We start from the raw sequence: 13,441 nt of genomic DNA, 5'->3' as shown, positions 1-13,441 counted from the left end.
ATGCCTTTGAAGATTGCTTTATTTTACCTAGATAGCGGTTCTAGGTAGAATTCTAACGACATACATGTTGATGTGTAGAGATTTTTGCGGGACGAATGTTTGCATGATGTGCCTAAGGGGGGGTGAGTCTGCAGACCATCTTTTACTTCACTATAGAGTAGCTTCACAAATTTGGGGTCATTTTTTCAGTCTGTTTGGTTTATCAGGGCACCTTCCTTGTTTCGTGCAGGATCTTTTTGGAGCTTGGTTACACTAAGTGTTAGTTTTCTCAGGACCAAGAGAATTCTATGGAGTATTACGTCCTTTGCGATTTATTGGGATATTTGGAAAGAAAGAAACAGAACGCATTTTTGAAGACGAGTCTTTAGATCTTCAAGAAATTATTATCTGTCTTAGGCTTCATTTATTGAATTTAGAAGGGTGGTATTTGACGATTTGGTAGCAAATTAGGTAAGGGTTTGTAGCTTAAATTTGATTAATACTATTGTATTTCGTTTGGCTTGGTTGGTCATCTCGTCCAATCGACCTCGTCTTTTTTATTTAATGAAATATTTTGCTTAACAAAGCTAAAAAATAACCAATCATTATAGCCTAACATAGGGGGATCCGTAGAAAATATTAAATAATATACGTTTTAATAAAATTTAATTCAAAATCAAATTCTTTGAATTTTTTTTTCCCTCTCTTTCTCTATCTTTTTGCATGTCTACGATGTCTTGGGTATGGATTACAACCCCAATAGCTCCTATGACCATCAGACTGATTTGTAATTTCTTTATTTTTTTTTTCTTGGTAACTTTTGTTGGAAAATTAAGTTTAGACCCAGGAAAAAAATAAATGCTGAATAACAACAAGAAATTAATGAGATGGTAGGCTTCAGGACTCAATGAAATGCAATTTCTTAAAAATAAATTTCACCTTTTTTAATTAATTTAGTGAGTGCAAAATGGAAGTGAAGTAAATGTTTCCAGAATACAATGAATGCTCATTTAGATTATATATATAGTATCATCATAGCACGAATAGACTTGACGGAAAATAAATTAAACCCAAAAATCTTGAGAAAATTATAATAGAAGGTGGCACAATTTTCTCTATTGGATTTGTAGAAGTATTTGTCATAATCCATGATATTTATAGATTTTCTTGTAATTTTTAATTTCTTATGTAATTGAAAATGTTGAAGACGAGTTTGAAAAGTCAAAGCTTGAAGAACTATTGAAGTCATATTCGTTAGAGGTCAAGCTAAAGAAGGATGGAAAGAATGGAGGACCAATCTAGATCACCACAAGCTGAAAAAAAAAAAAAAAAGTAGGAGTGTGTGTGAGTGTCCTTGATCGGTTGACCGAACCTGAAACTCACTATACCTCCATATTTTGATCACTCATGCAACTAAGACTTTTCAATCAACTGATCCTGAAACTTTATTTTCTCTTATTTGTGGTCACTCGATCGATCCAAACCTGTTTGGTCGACCAAACACATAAGTTTTAGAATTGTTGGTTTGTTTCAAAATTGGCTTCTAATGACCAATTTCTGACAAAGACTTGCTCTGTTTGATTAAGTCTTTGATTTTATCTGGATTCTATCCTTAGTTGTTAGGATTTTCTAATAAATCATATTCTCAAAGAAAATCATAAAGAGAGATCTTTCAAAGAAAATCATCAAGCAAAGTAAAATAAAATCTTAAATAGGCTCTTGAGATAGTCTTTCTCCTTTTATTTTCTTCTAATTTTTTTTCATAAAATTCTTATTTATAGAGTTAGTGTTAGAAAAAACCCTATAATCCGAAGTATAAATTAAACAAGAGCACAAGAATCTCACACTACACAAGATATATGTGGTTCGGTCAAAGCATCGACCTACGTCCATGGGCGAAAACGATGATTTCACCATATTAACCAAAGAAGAAGAAGGTTACAATTTCTTTTTATCTCTTGTATATCTCTTACACCCCTTTAGGATTTCAAGTCTTACCCTTTATATACTTACGATTACAAAGAGGTTATATAGGTCGGATCTAAAACCAAACCAAATGGGCCTAATATTTTTGTCCGGGGCCTTAGCACCCGAAGCCTTAATAATGATGGGGAAACCTCATACATTACCAATTAAATGGGTCATGCGAGTCGTTAATAGATCATCAAAAGATCCGGGTTGAATCCACAACAACTCTCCATATATAAGAATAGAAAACATAACCCAACAAATAGAGTTATTCCTATTTTATTTCTGAGATCTTGTTGAGGAAATTTTGAACCAGTACTTTAGATCAACCTTTAAGAGGCATTATCTTACACAACTTTTGGTTGTTCATTTTCAAAAAGAATTTTTACAAAGATTTCTTGTTGAGAGATCTATTTTGAACCCCCCCCCCCCCCCCGGGGCAATCATCAATTTTTTATTGTGTGGAATGGAATCTATATTTTAAAGCTCAAGTATTCTCTTTTAGATACTTATACTAAAATTTTCTTATGAGTACTTCAATTAGATACCTCTCCATATGGTTAGAATATGCTAGAATTTGGTTTGGATTCTAGAATCGGATTCTTGTTCACTGTTATATTTGTTTCTTACATTTTTGGTTATGAGGTGATATTTTTGTAGATGGATGAGTAATACTTAGAATCCGACTAGCCTTACTAAGTTAGTAAGGATTTCACCGCCCTTACTAAGGGTCCTTGGGCTCACATTGTTCATCCAAAAACATATTTATGCCTTAGGGTTGTAGAGGACAAAACTATATCAACTTTGACAAAAAAAAATCCAAAAAAAATTATTTTTCTTCTTTGAACTTCAATTTTAAGTTTGAGAGTTATGTAGAAGTTTGGTAGCCGATTTTCAAAACCTTAGATTAAGTTCAAAAGAAAAATAAACTAAAGATAGAAATTAATCTTTAACATTCTTGGTTTGTTATTTTTTTGTGTAAGCATTTAAAAGTTTAGACAGATGTATTTTTGAAGATTTTTTGTTTAGATAGGATATTATTAATAAGGGAGATTGTAGTTGTACTTTTCTTTAAGGATTCTTGTCCTCTTATCAATAAAAACTTTCACTTATCAAAATAAATATAAAAAACTAAAAAAAGTTATATTTTTTGAATTGGTCTTTTTTTTTTTTTTTTAATCTTAATTTTTTGATGAAACTTAGAAGATTGTGGTGTTGGATTGTTGATGTGGTAATTCATTTGAGCAAAACGATCCTTGGTAAAGTTCAAAATCTTACTATCTTAGCAAGGAAAGTGTTTCACTAATATTTTTATTCATAATAGTCAAAAAAATTAGCTGGCTAAATGATGTTATCATTTTACTTCTAAAATCAATTTTTATAGCCAAACAGTTTTTGAAACATCCAATTACAATAGTCTATACCTATATAATGAAATACAACTGAGTTGTTATAGGTTTATGTGTTTTTGAATTTGTGATAAATGTCCCCTTTACTACAATTTTCTTGTTGGACAAATGTCACATCAACCTACATCGCATTTTTTTTTGTTTTCCTTCTTCACTTGTTATAACTTTATTATATCTCCTTTTTAACCAATTCTATTATTTTTTTGCCAATTTACCTTAATTTTTTTTTAATAACAACAGTAGGACCCACAAGCTATAGTTTTGAAGGACTCACTTTATTTCTTTTACTCTACTCTTAACTTTACTACGTGTCATCTTTTACCCTTTTTAGCCTACTTTGTTATATTTCATCTTTTATCTCATTTAACCTCAAATTTTTTTAATAATATTTTTCAAACTTTATTTTTTCCACTTTTACCCCTTTAACCATCAATATATAGTTTTGTGGGACTCATTTTATTTCTTTTACACTTTACCCACACAATTTTCTATATTTTCTCTTTTACCCTTTAAACCACTTTATTATTTTTCATATTTTATTCCTTTGACTTAAATTTTTTTAATAATACTTCTTAAACTTTATTTTTTACCCTTTAACTTAAGAAATGATGTTTTTGTCATAGGTATAGACAAACTCTAGTTTATATAATTAAATACAATTGAGTTGCTACAGTTTTGTATTTTTTGAGTTGGGATAAATATCCATTTTATTACAATTTTGTGGTTTGACAAATGCCTCATCAATCTATACTACATTTTTTTGTCTTTCTTTTTTACTCTATCTAATTTTATTGTAACTCCTCTGTAATCAATCAAGCTATCAAGTTATAGTTTTGTGATGGTCCATTTATTTCTTTTACTCTTTACTCTTTCTATTTTATTATATTTTCTCTTTTACTTTTTTTAACTTATTTGATTGTTTTTCATCTTTTATATCTTTAATTTTATTATGTTTCCTCTTTCTAATTTTTTTTTTTTTTTTCACTTTTACTCTTTTAACTTTTCCATCAAATTCTTATTTTTTGAGATGTACTTTATTTCTTTACACTTTACCCTAATTATTTTTTTATATTTTCTTTTTCACACTTTTAATTCAAATTTATTTTTATGCTTCTACCCCCTAACGAGAGAGGATGTTAGTGCCTAAACTCTAGTTTTTAGGTAGTGAGTCCTGCAACTGGGTGACATTGTGATTTATTGCAATTCTCACATTTTTTACTTGGGGTGTGCACATAACTGTAGATTGTTTTCTCGAGAGACAAGTAAAAGTATTTAGGGTTATGTGTCACCTTCATGTTAAAAATGTGAGAATCATAATAAAGCCAATGTCAGCTTAGCATTCATGTTCGGAGGAAAATGCTGAAATGACAAAAAGTATTTATTGCGATTCTCACAAGTCTAATGTGAGATGTGCACATAACCATAGATGTGTTTCCTCATCATATGAGTAAAAATCATCTACGGTTATGTATGCATGTCCACGTCAGACTTGTGAGAATCAAAGTAAATCGTGTGTCACCCAGCACAACTCAAAATCGAAAGATTAACATCAGTCAACCAATCACTTGCACCCAAGTGTCAACTTTCGATTGAGAGTTTAAGACCATCAGTACTTGAGTTTAGATATTGGGAAGGAGTCCAGCATTTTCCATTGGGAAATTTACTTTGGCGGTCTTTGTACTCTTCACCTAGACTAAAGTCAAACTAACGTGCGCCGTGGGCGAAACAATGGAGTTCAGTTGGTCACCCTGCCCTGCTAGAGTCTAACTAACGTGCGCTGTAGACTGTAGGCGAAACGATGGAGTCCAGGCGGAACTTCATTTCCCTCTTCTTCGCATGTTTTCTCATCGATTCTTCCTCTCCTTCAATTCTGCCAATTTCATCTCTTCTAGGAATCAATCCACAAGGTCCTCTCTCTCCCTCCTGTTGATGTTCCCCTCCTCAAAACTTTCTCTCTCTCTCTCTCTCTCTCTCTCTCTCTCTCTCTCTCTCTCTCTCTCTCTCTCTCTAATTCAGAATTTATGTGGTGTTGCAGATGAGAAGTATTACAGGTCAGAGCCTATTAAGTGCAAAGATGGGTCGAAATCCTTCACCAAAGACCTTCTCAACGATAATTTCTGTGACTGTCCTGATGGTACTGATGAGCCAGGTTTTATAAACTAACCCTTTTTATAATTTATAAGAATTTTCAGCTTTTTTCTGGGTTTTTTAATTTATTTTTAATGGTCTGTTGGAATCCAATTTTGGGACCTCTTTTTTTGTGTGTGTGTGTGAATTTCTTTGTGGGCACTCTATGTTTATGTATTTACATAAATTTATTAATGATTTATGAATAAAAACATTGTTTCAGAGTTAACCCACTTCACAAATTTTCTCTTTCTTTAAGTTATTTGTGCTTTATTTTTTATGGGGATTTTTATTTATGTGGGTGAAGTACAACTGTTGTTATGTAGCATTGTAAATCAATTCAAGAGAGGTGTAGAAAAGTCTTTTGTGAATTTCTGTGTTGGTCCCATTAGTTGGATATGGGGACTTGATATTTTTGTTATTTTGAGGATTTTAACATATTTAGCAATGAAAATTCTTGTTCCAAAGTTGGCCACTTCACACAATTTTTCTTTTCGTTATTTATGCTTTCTTTCTTTTATTTATTTTTATGCGTAATTGTAGTCCTACATTGGATAAGAAACAAGTTTGTGACTGAATTATGCATCATTATGTAAGATCACTGTAAACCAATTCAAGAGAAGCATATAGAAGTCACTGGGCTTGGGCTCAATTGGGTTGTGGGTTGTAGACTAGAATTACCGATCTTTCTGGCCATTTTTTATTTATTATTTTTTTATCTTCTTTTATTTATACTTCTATCCTTTCCTATCCATTTGTGTGTGATTGACCATGTTCTTGCCCATTATCTAGCTGTTACAGAATGAACTACCACATTCTTTGGGCCTTAGACCCATAGCTCAGTTGCTTTGACACATGGCAAAGCAAATTTGAGATTGTGGGTTCAAGTCCATCTTACCCATAAAATAAAAACATAAAAAGAAAAAGAAAAACTACCACATTCTTTGGGTATCAGGGATAAGTTACACCTGTTCCGAACATGTCAATTAAGGAGAGACTAATCCTGTGGGAGTCTGCCTCTCTAAATAGATTCATTCTATATAGTCCCAAAACTCATATACTCTGACCATTCTTACTTTCTTCTAGTTATCTACTTTATAAAATAATTTTGTCTCTTGGAGTACAAACACCAGACTTACCAGTTTCAGGCAGGTTTTGATTGAAATTGGAATGTTCCGCTGAAACATTTTGATACGGCACAAAATTTTGAACCATGAACCTTGGTAATCGATTTTTTAATTATGTAGCAAGGTGATTATCTGTTTCCTTTTTTGTTTCTTAGGGAGGCATATTTTTGTTGACCACATGCCTCTATTGTTCCCCCATCTTGTATGCAAGTGTTGAGCAGGTGAAAGGACCATATTTTCATTTGGATATCATAGAGTCTCAAGATTATGGTTTCTCTACTTCTCCTCTAATTTACCATCTCAAAGATGCTCCTTAAGGACTTAGACAACCTAATTGCATGGAACTTGTTTGAAATTTTCACTATATTTTTTTAGCTATAAAGGATTGGTTTATTCATGGCTTTCCTTGTTTTTGGTTTTACCACCATCAGAGAAGGGGGTTCACTTTGTTCACTACAGTTGTCTTTCCTAATATATATAATAATGCAGGGATTTCCCAATTTTTTTTCATATTGTGCTTGTGTGAGTTACATTGCCTTAATATTTTGATTCATTACAGGAACTTCAGCTTGTCCAGAGGGAAAATTTTATTGTAGAAATGAAGGAAGTAAACCTCAGTTATTGTTCTCTTCTCGAGTAAATGATCATATTTGTGGTAAGTTCGGAAAAAAAAATGTTCTTTACGCAACACTACGTTGACATGTGGCATGGGTGCTAAGTGTCAAGTTGCCCAACACAATAACCTCAAGAAATTCCAATATGGCAACACAACCTATGTACATGTATATTAACCAGTTATACACCAAATCTCTAGGTGGTAAACTAGTAAATTTGTTGCACGTGAAGGAAACTTTGAGATGGATAACTGGTCATATCATATGTATGGAAAGTGCCTAGAATTTTCATGAAGTGCTGTGCTATGTTGGCAGGCTTCATGCCGGCATGGGCAACAACTTGGGAATTGATGTGCCAAGTTAACACTGCTTATAAAGGTTACCTAATCACCGAGGTTTCTTTTGTATGTTCTCATGCGACCTTCGGTGATGCTGATCGCTGAGTATCATAGACTTTGGTGGTGCTTTAAACTCAACTGTACATGTAGACCACCTATAAAGTTAACTTGGGAATTGAAGTGCCAAGTTAACATTGCTTATAAAGGTTACCTAATCACCGAGGTTTCTTTTGTATGTTCTCATGCAACCTTCGGTGATGCTGATTGCTGAGTATCATAGACTTTGGTGATGCTTTAAAACTCAATTGTACATGTAGACCACCTATCAATTATTGCCTCCTCTTGCCCCCCTGCCCAAAATAATAATAATAATAATAATAATACTAACTGTATAAATCAGATTGTTTCTAGAGCTAAAACTTGGACTACTAAATGTATGGATGGGTAATCTTAGTTGATCTTAACCATCTGAACAGAGGATTTTTACATTCATTGAATGGTCCTAATTGGTTGCTCAGGTGTTGGGTGAAGGCATCACCAACCTCTATGTCCCTTAGTAACACATTATTTTTCCTCTCTTTTTTGGTGGGCCAGTCCAATATGTTTTTTCCGTACATATATGTTTTCAATCAAATATTTTGTTATTTCATATTTTTTTTAATCATAGACATCATATTTTATATGCCCTTGATAGTTGGTTTCACTATGCTTCTTTGTATCTGTATCCCTGTAGATTGCTGTGATGGCAGTGATGAATATGATGGCAGCATCAGTTGTCTAAACACATGCTTTAAAGATGGGAATCTTTCAAACAAAAACGTAATTTATAACTCAAGAAGAACATCATTGGGCAATGTTCAAGCACTGCCAAATAAATATAGAGTTAATTTGGAGGATTTGGTTCAGAAATTACAAGGTACTTTTTTGTTTTGGGGGATTTTAGAGCTATTGAATGCCATCCACACTATTTAAATGAGGTTTTCTGGTTTCAGAGTTGAAGATAGTTGTATTCCTGGAGGTGGTTCTCATCAGTTTTGTGATGGCTTTCTTTCTCTTCCGTCGACAGATCAGGTCTAGAAGAAGAAGATATCGTTGAAGGAGTCCATCTATGAGCACCCTTTGTTGAGTTAGGTGGAAATGCTAGAATGGAGCATCAAGAGTAACCAGCGTAGTGATGCGTAGTAGTATGATGGATTCTATTATCAGTTGGAGATCTAATGTGTTTCTTATCCAAGGTAGTTTCTTCCTTTAGTGGTTCGTTGGGGTATTTAGAAAGAGAGGGAAAGAAGATGTTGAGATCATTATCTGAAGATCTAAGCTTTCTTCAAATGCTTTAGAATCGTGAAGGATCATGAGGATCTTTTCTTTGATGACTTTGTTTTTAGGTGGGATCTTCATATTTCTGGTTCAAAGTAATTTTCTCATGGTTCTTGTATAGCATTTGTGGGGTTCCCTTGTCGCATAGTTTGTATTAGATGGGTTTCATCCCCCTTTTCATACATTAACACTCTACCTATTAAAAAAAATAAAATCCAAAGCTACACATCATAGCTTCTTATTTCTCATTGACTCATTCATCCACATTTCTTGAAACAATCCCTTATAACTACCTAACTTCCAAAAAGAACTCTATATTGGTCCTTTTATAACCGCTTAAGTTGTGTCACAATGAGAATAATATCAATTATCTAATGTACTGAGAAACATAGACATGGCCCACCTGCTCATCAATATAAAACCATTCAAAGACATTTTTCTTAAGCCAGATGCACACAAAAAAAAACGGCTGAAAAATGATGTCACATCAGATCTCTTTTTCACAATAGATGTGTTTGTACGAGTAGTTGGATTCAGAGTAAAAATAGATAATAAAAACTTGGAGTAGGTCTAGACTCTAGGTAGACTCCTTACTAAAATGTTTGCATGCTGAGTTTTTAAATTAAATATATTATTTATTTTATCTCAAAGAAAAGTATTCCTTTGGTTGATCATCTGAAAACCAGCATAAGCATATCTCGCATGGTGCCTTTTCTTGCTTGGATTGTGCATACCTCTCCATGTGTTATACATAATGCAATTTGTTTTATTCTTTCCTTAAATGAAATGTTAAGGAAATGTTAAATATCAAATTGTGCATACCTCTCCACGTGTTAAATGAAATGTTAAATATGAAGCCTAAATTCTTGTTACCTTCAACTTCTCAAATTTGAATAGCTTAGGCTCTTTGATCTCTTTTTCTCAATTAAGCTGCTATAATTTACGTTTGTAGTTCAACAAGAAAGTTCTTGCTATCCTTAGTCATGCTTTCCACCTTTGATTCCCTTTGTGCTTGGTGCCTCAGAAAGCCATGACTTGGTGTCAGTCTTTAGTCCAATTAAATTTGAGTGGTTTAATATCACATCCAAGCCCACAAGTAGAGAACTATAGAACATAGTCGGTTGTGTTCATGGAAAATGCCTTATGCACCCAAATGTGCAAGGACTTCTCATTGGATTTCGGAATCTGAAAACCTTTTTGTTCTGATGCTTATAGTCCCTTGGAAACATGTAGTGAGTGCAGAAAGTTCAAAGTTCAAAGAGCTAAGTGAGGCTTGCCAGATCAATTTACTTGATCTAGTGATGATTTCTTTCTCACGAACCACTTTTTCCCTCTCTATCCAAAGTGGCAACAATGAAATCAGATGCAAATCATGAAGAATAAAATGATCCTCCTTAGGAAGATTCATGGACATGGAAGACTGACCACCATTTCAATTCTTGTCAACCATCACTTGAATCTTGTTTAAGGATATGGATCAGAAGAAGACTTGGGGCAACCTTGCTCATCTATGAAGCAAGTTTTCGAAGAACCAATACTCTTCTAAAAGATTAGTACTTTTACCTCTTCATCTCTTCTAAGCTCCAGAACTACCATTCTCTCATCGCTGCACGAAGACCTACATGGGGTTCTTTTGTTTCGGCAAATGAGTCTGGAAAGAAGCCATCTGAGCTCTACCTAACTGTTCTTAATGTCACGTGTGGATGCCAGTCTTCTGCACATGCGCCTCTTCTGTACCACAGGTACGCTGGGTTTGAGGATCTCCTAGTTACAAACCCGTTTTTCTTTTTTTCTTTTTTTCTTTTTTTGTTGATAGTTACAAACCAATTTTCTTGTTCTGCTGGATGTTGCTGCATGAAATATGTCGTTGTTTCTAATTATTATATGTCATCAGATAAGTAATGAAGTGTGTAATAAAAATTTTGGTCAAAGTTTTTGTTGGGAAAATCATGCTTTCCTTTTTACTACCTTCTGGCTTATTAGCAGCTCCTTTCCTTAATAAAGATTTATGCTTCTTTGTTTATCCTTTTTGTATGAATAAATTTGTATTCTCCTTGTCCATGTTATTTTCTTCATTTTTATTATCATCTTAAACAGGCATTTAGTGGTAGAAAGAAGAATGTGAAGTTAGAAATTAAACCACCTGAAACTTGAAAACAATGTACTTCTGCTTCAAACACTACAACAGAAGGATTACTTGAAACTTATGCTCTGATGCTAAATTCTCTTAGACTATTGGTTATTATAAAAGCAACAAAACCTTCCTAGGCAGATTTGACTGTAAACAAATGACTCTGAACTGCCCAATTCTGTCTGGGAAGTCCATATATAGTACAAGAATATTACACATCACAATCCTATATATGTGTACTTGTTCTATATGTTATTATAAAGAGGACAGCAAACTGTCCAAGTACTCGCTCCCAAGGTCCTGAAACTCCACCACATCACTTCCACTCGCAAGCATCTCCATAGTAGGTTGTCGCTTCCATGTAGGCATTTCGATCATCATCATCACCTCGTCATTTGAATCCCATTCACGTGTTGTCCTTTTTCGAGAAGTACAAAATGTGTCCATGGGAAATTGCCCGAGAGGGCCATTGACCTCTGTAGCATAACTTGCTTGAGAAGATGTAGAGTTACAATTCGAATCACGTTCCAAATATTTACATCCCAAAGCCTCAGAAACCATCTCAAGTGGAAAATTCAGGTAAGTTCGAGGCCCTCTCATCCTCAAAGCAGCTTTATCATAAGCCAAGGCAGCTTCTTCGGCTGTCTTAAAAGTCCCAAGCCAAAGTCGGGCACCTTTCCTCGATGAGTCCCTTATCTCTGCCGCAAATTTTCCCCATGGCCGCCTCCTCACCCCCCTGAAGTGTCGGGTACTCACCTTCTCCTTCTTCGCAACATTTGGTTTTGATGTTGAACCGACCGCACTATGTTCTGGTTCAATATTGTTTGTTGGCATGATTCCATCGAGTAATTCGTCCCAGTTTTCAGCACCCATAGACATCCATCTCCCAAGACTCGGGAGTCTCTGTAGAATTTCCATCGACCCGTCTCTCTCATCAAGACTCGGCAACTCCTCCCAATTTTGCGACAAATTTGGTGTCTTATCAGTCCCCCCATCGTTCGGGGCAGTTCCCACGATGAAGTTTGCCCACACATTCTCTAGTAGTGCATCAGGTGCTTCACGGTTCTCCAGTTCAATAGTCATGCCAACCCGTCGTCGCTTACTGGAGGAATAAAAAATGGTGCGTTGAGATATAAGAAGCTCATGGTGCAAGTCGTGTCTTTCTTATCCTATTTCTTGAACTGGAACCCAGTAAGAAACTTGTGATTTAAACAATTGACTTGCTTGAATAATGGAGGATATTAGGATTCCAACAATAAAAAAGAGATTGGTATGTTAGTTAAGGCTCTTGGTTTGACTTATGTGGTTGTGGTAATCATGTATGGTGTTTAAACTAGTAATAAACTATGTGAATTGGGTTTAGTTTATTGTGATCCTTTCCTGCAATTCATGATCAATTAGATAAGGAACATTAAGAAGAAAATGGAAAGCTTGCAAGAAAATTATGTAGTTTTAGTTTTTTATTTGTTGTTCAAGGTTCTGCTGCATTGTCAAGGGTAAGGGCTTGTGCACTTTAGGAAAAGATAGGGAAAGAGGGTGTGGTTTGAAAAAGCAGCAAATAATTTCTTTATAGATAACTTCTCATAAAGAGTTTTGAAAGGCCTTGTTTTCATGGAGAGACTACTGAGGTTCAAAAAGTCTATAAACGTACTGTTCTTTACAAACAATTACACTTTGACCCTTTATTGGTTGGCATAATTCTTTGTTGACTACCTAACATTTTAACAGTTACACTTACCAAACCTATTTCAAATGGTGTTAATTTTTCAGATGTTATTTTACTATTTTACCCTCTAATTTTATCTTTTTTATTGCATTTTTTTTACTTTTTAAAAACAAATCTACTCATCTATACACACTTAACACTCTTGGTGCATTAACTCATTTTTTAACAAAGATGTGTTTGTCAATGGAAAAGAAAAGACATTTTAGAAAGGGTAAAATTGTCTTTATGAAGGTGAAAAATCATTTTGTAACTGTTTGATTGACGGCAAGTAGACAAAAGGGGGTAGCTAAACCCGTTAGATAACTTCAGGGGAGGTAAGTGCAATTGTCAAAACATTGAGGGGTCAAATAGAATTATACAAAACCATGGGGTTGAGTGTAATTTACCTTTTTTTTTTATCATTGAACTATTGCTTATTGGGAAATTGGAAATTATCGGATACTACGGTAGGTAGGAAATATTTCTGCTTCAATGATTTTAGCCCTTATCAGATCAAAGTTCATCAGAAGAGTTCCAGAGATCTCCCAAAGTCGGTCCTCATAACAAATTGATCCAAACCATTTAGCAAGTGGGCCATGTCAATATCTTTGATTTCACCATCTATTAATGATGGTCCACTAATCCAATGGTGTAGGAAGCCTGATTTGTTTCCAAATAAAATGTTGTGTCACACTTAATCATGGAAACCCATGACTTGGGGGCCCA

General features: G+C 34.3%; 2 protein-coding genes across 2 annotated transcripts; one reads left to right on the top strand and one right to left on the bottom strand.

The window, feature by feature from the left end:
- Positions 1-4,996: 4,996 nt before the first annotated feature.
- LOC147387666 (kinase C substrate, heavy chain-like protein) lies at positions 4,997-9,127 on the top strand. The gene is made up of 5 exons (XM_086421200.1): positions 4,997-5,263; positions 5,392-5,505; positions 7,170-7,265; positions 8,296-8,478; positions 8,555-9,127. The coding sequence occupies exons 1-5, from the start codon at positions 5,155-5,157 to the stop codon at positions 8,656-8,658; spliced, it is 606 nt and encodes a 201-aa protein (XP_086277326.1). The 5' UTR covers positions 4,997-5,154; the 3' UTR covers positions 8,659-9,127.
- Positions 9,128-11,252: 2,125 nt separating this feature from the next.
- LOC147387665 (ethylene-response factor C3-like) lies at positions 11,253-12,108 on the bottom strand. Its single transcript, XM_086421199.1, has one exon. It carries the CDS (start codon positions 12,091-12,093, stop codon positions 11,266-11,268), a length of 828 nt encoding a protein of 275 aa, XP_086277325.1. The 5' UTR covers positions 12,094-12,108; the 3' UTR covers positions 11,253-11,265.
- Between the last annotated feature and the right edge of the window lie 1,333 nt (positions 12,109-13,441).

This window comes from Akebia trifoliata, chromosome 13 (genome assembly GCF_017979445.1).
Source record: "Akebia trifoliata isolate Shusen 1 chromosome 13, ASM1797944v1, whole genome shotgun sequence".
Lineage (NCBI taxonomy): Eukaryota > Viridiplantae > Streptophyta > Magnoliopsida > Ranunculales > Lardizabalaceae > Akebia > Akebia trifoliata.
The sequence above is the reverse complement of the archived record's forward strand: the minus strand, read 5'-3'. Positions and strand labels throughout refer to the sequence as shown.

Coding starts and splice junctions, on each gene's coding strand:
- LOC147387666 (XM_086421200.1), top strand. CDS start 5,155: ATGGAGTCCAGGCGGAACTTCATTTCCCTCTTCTTCGCATGTTTTCTC. Junction 5,264..5,391: donor TCTAGGAATCAATCCACAAG/GTCCTCTCTCTC, acceptor GTGGTGTTGCAG/ATGAGAAGTATTACAGGTCA. Junction 7,266..8,295: donor AGTAAATGATCATATTTGTG/GTAAGTTCGGAA, acceptor GTATCCCTGTAG/ATTGCTGTGATGGCAGTGAT.
- LOC147387665 (XM_086421199.1), bottom strand. CDS start 12,093: ATGACTATTGAACTGGAGAACCGTGAAGCACCTGATGCACTACTAGAG.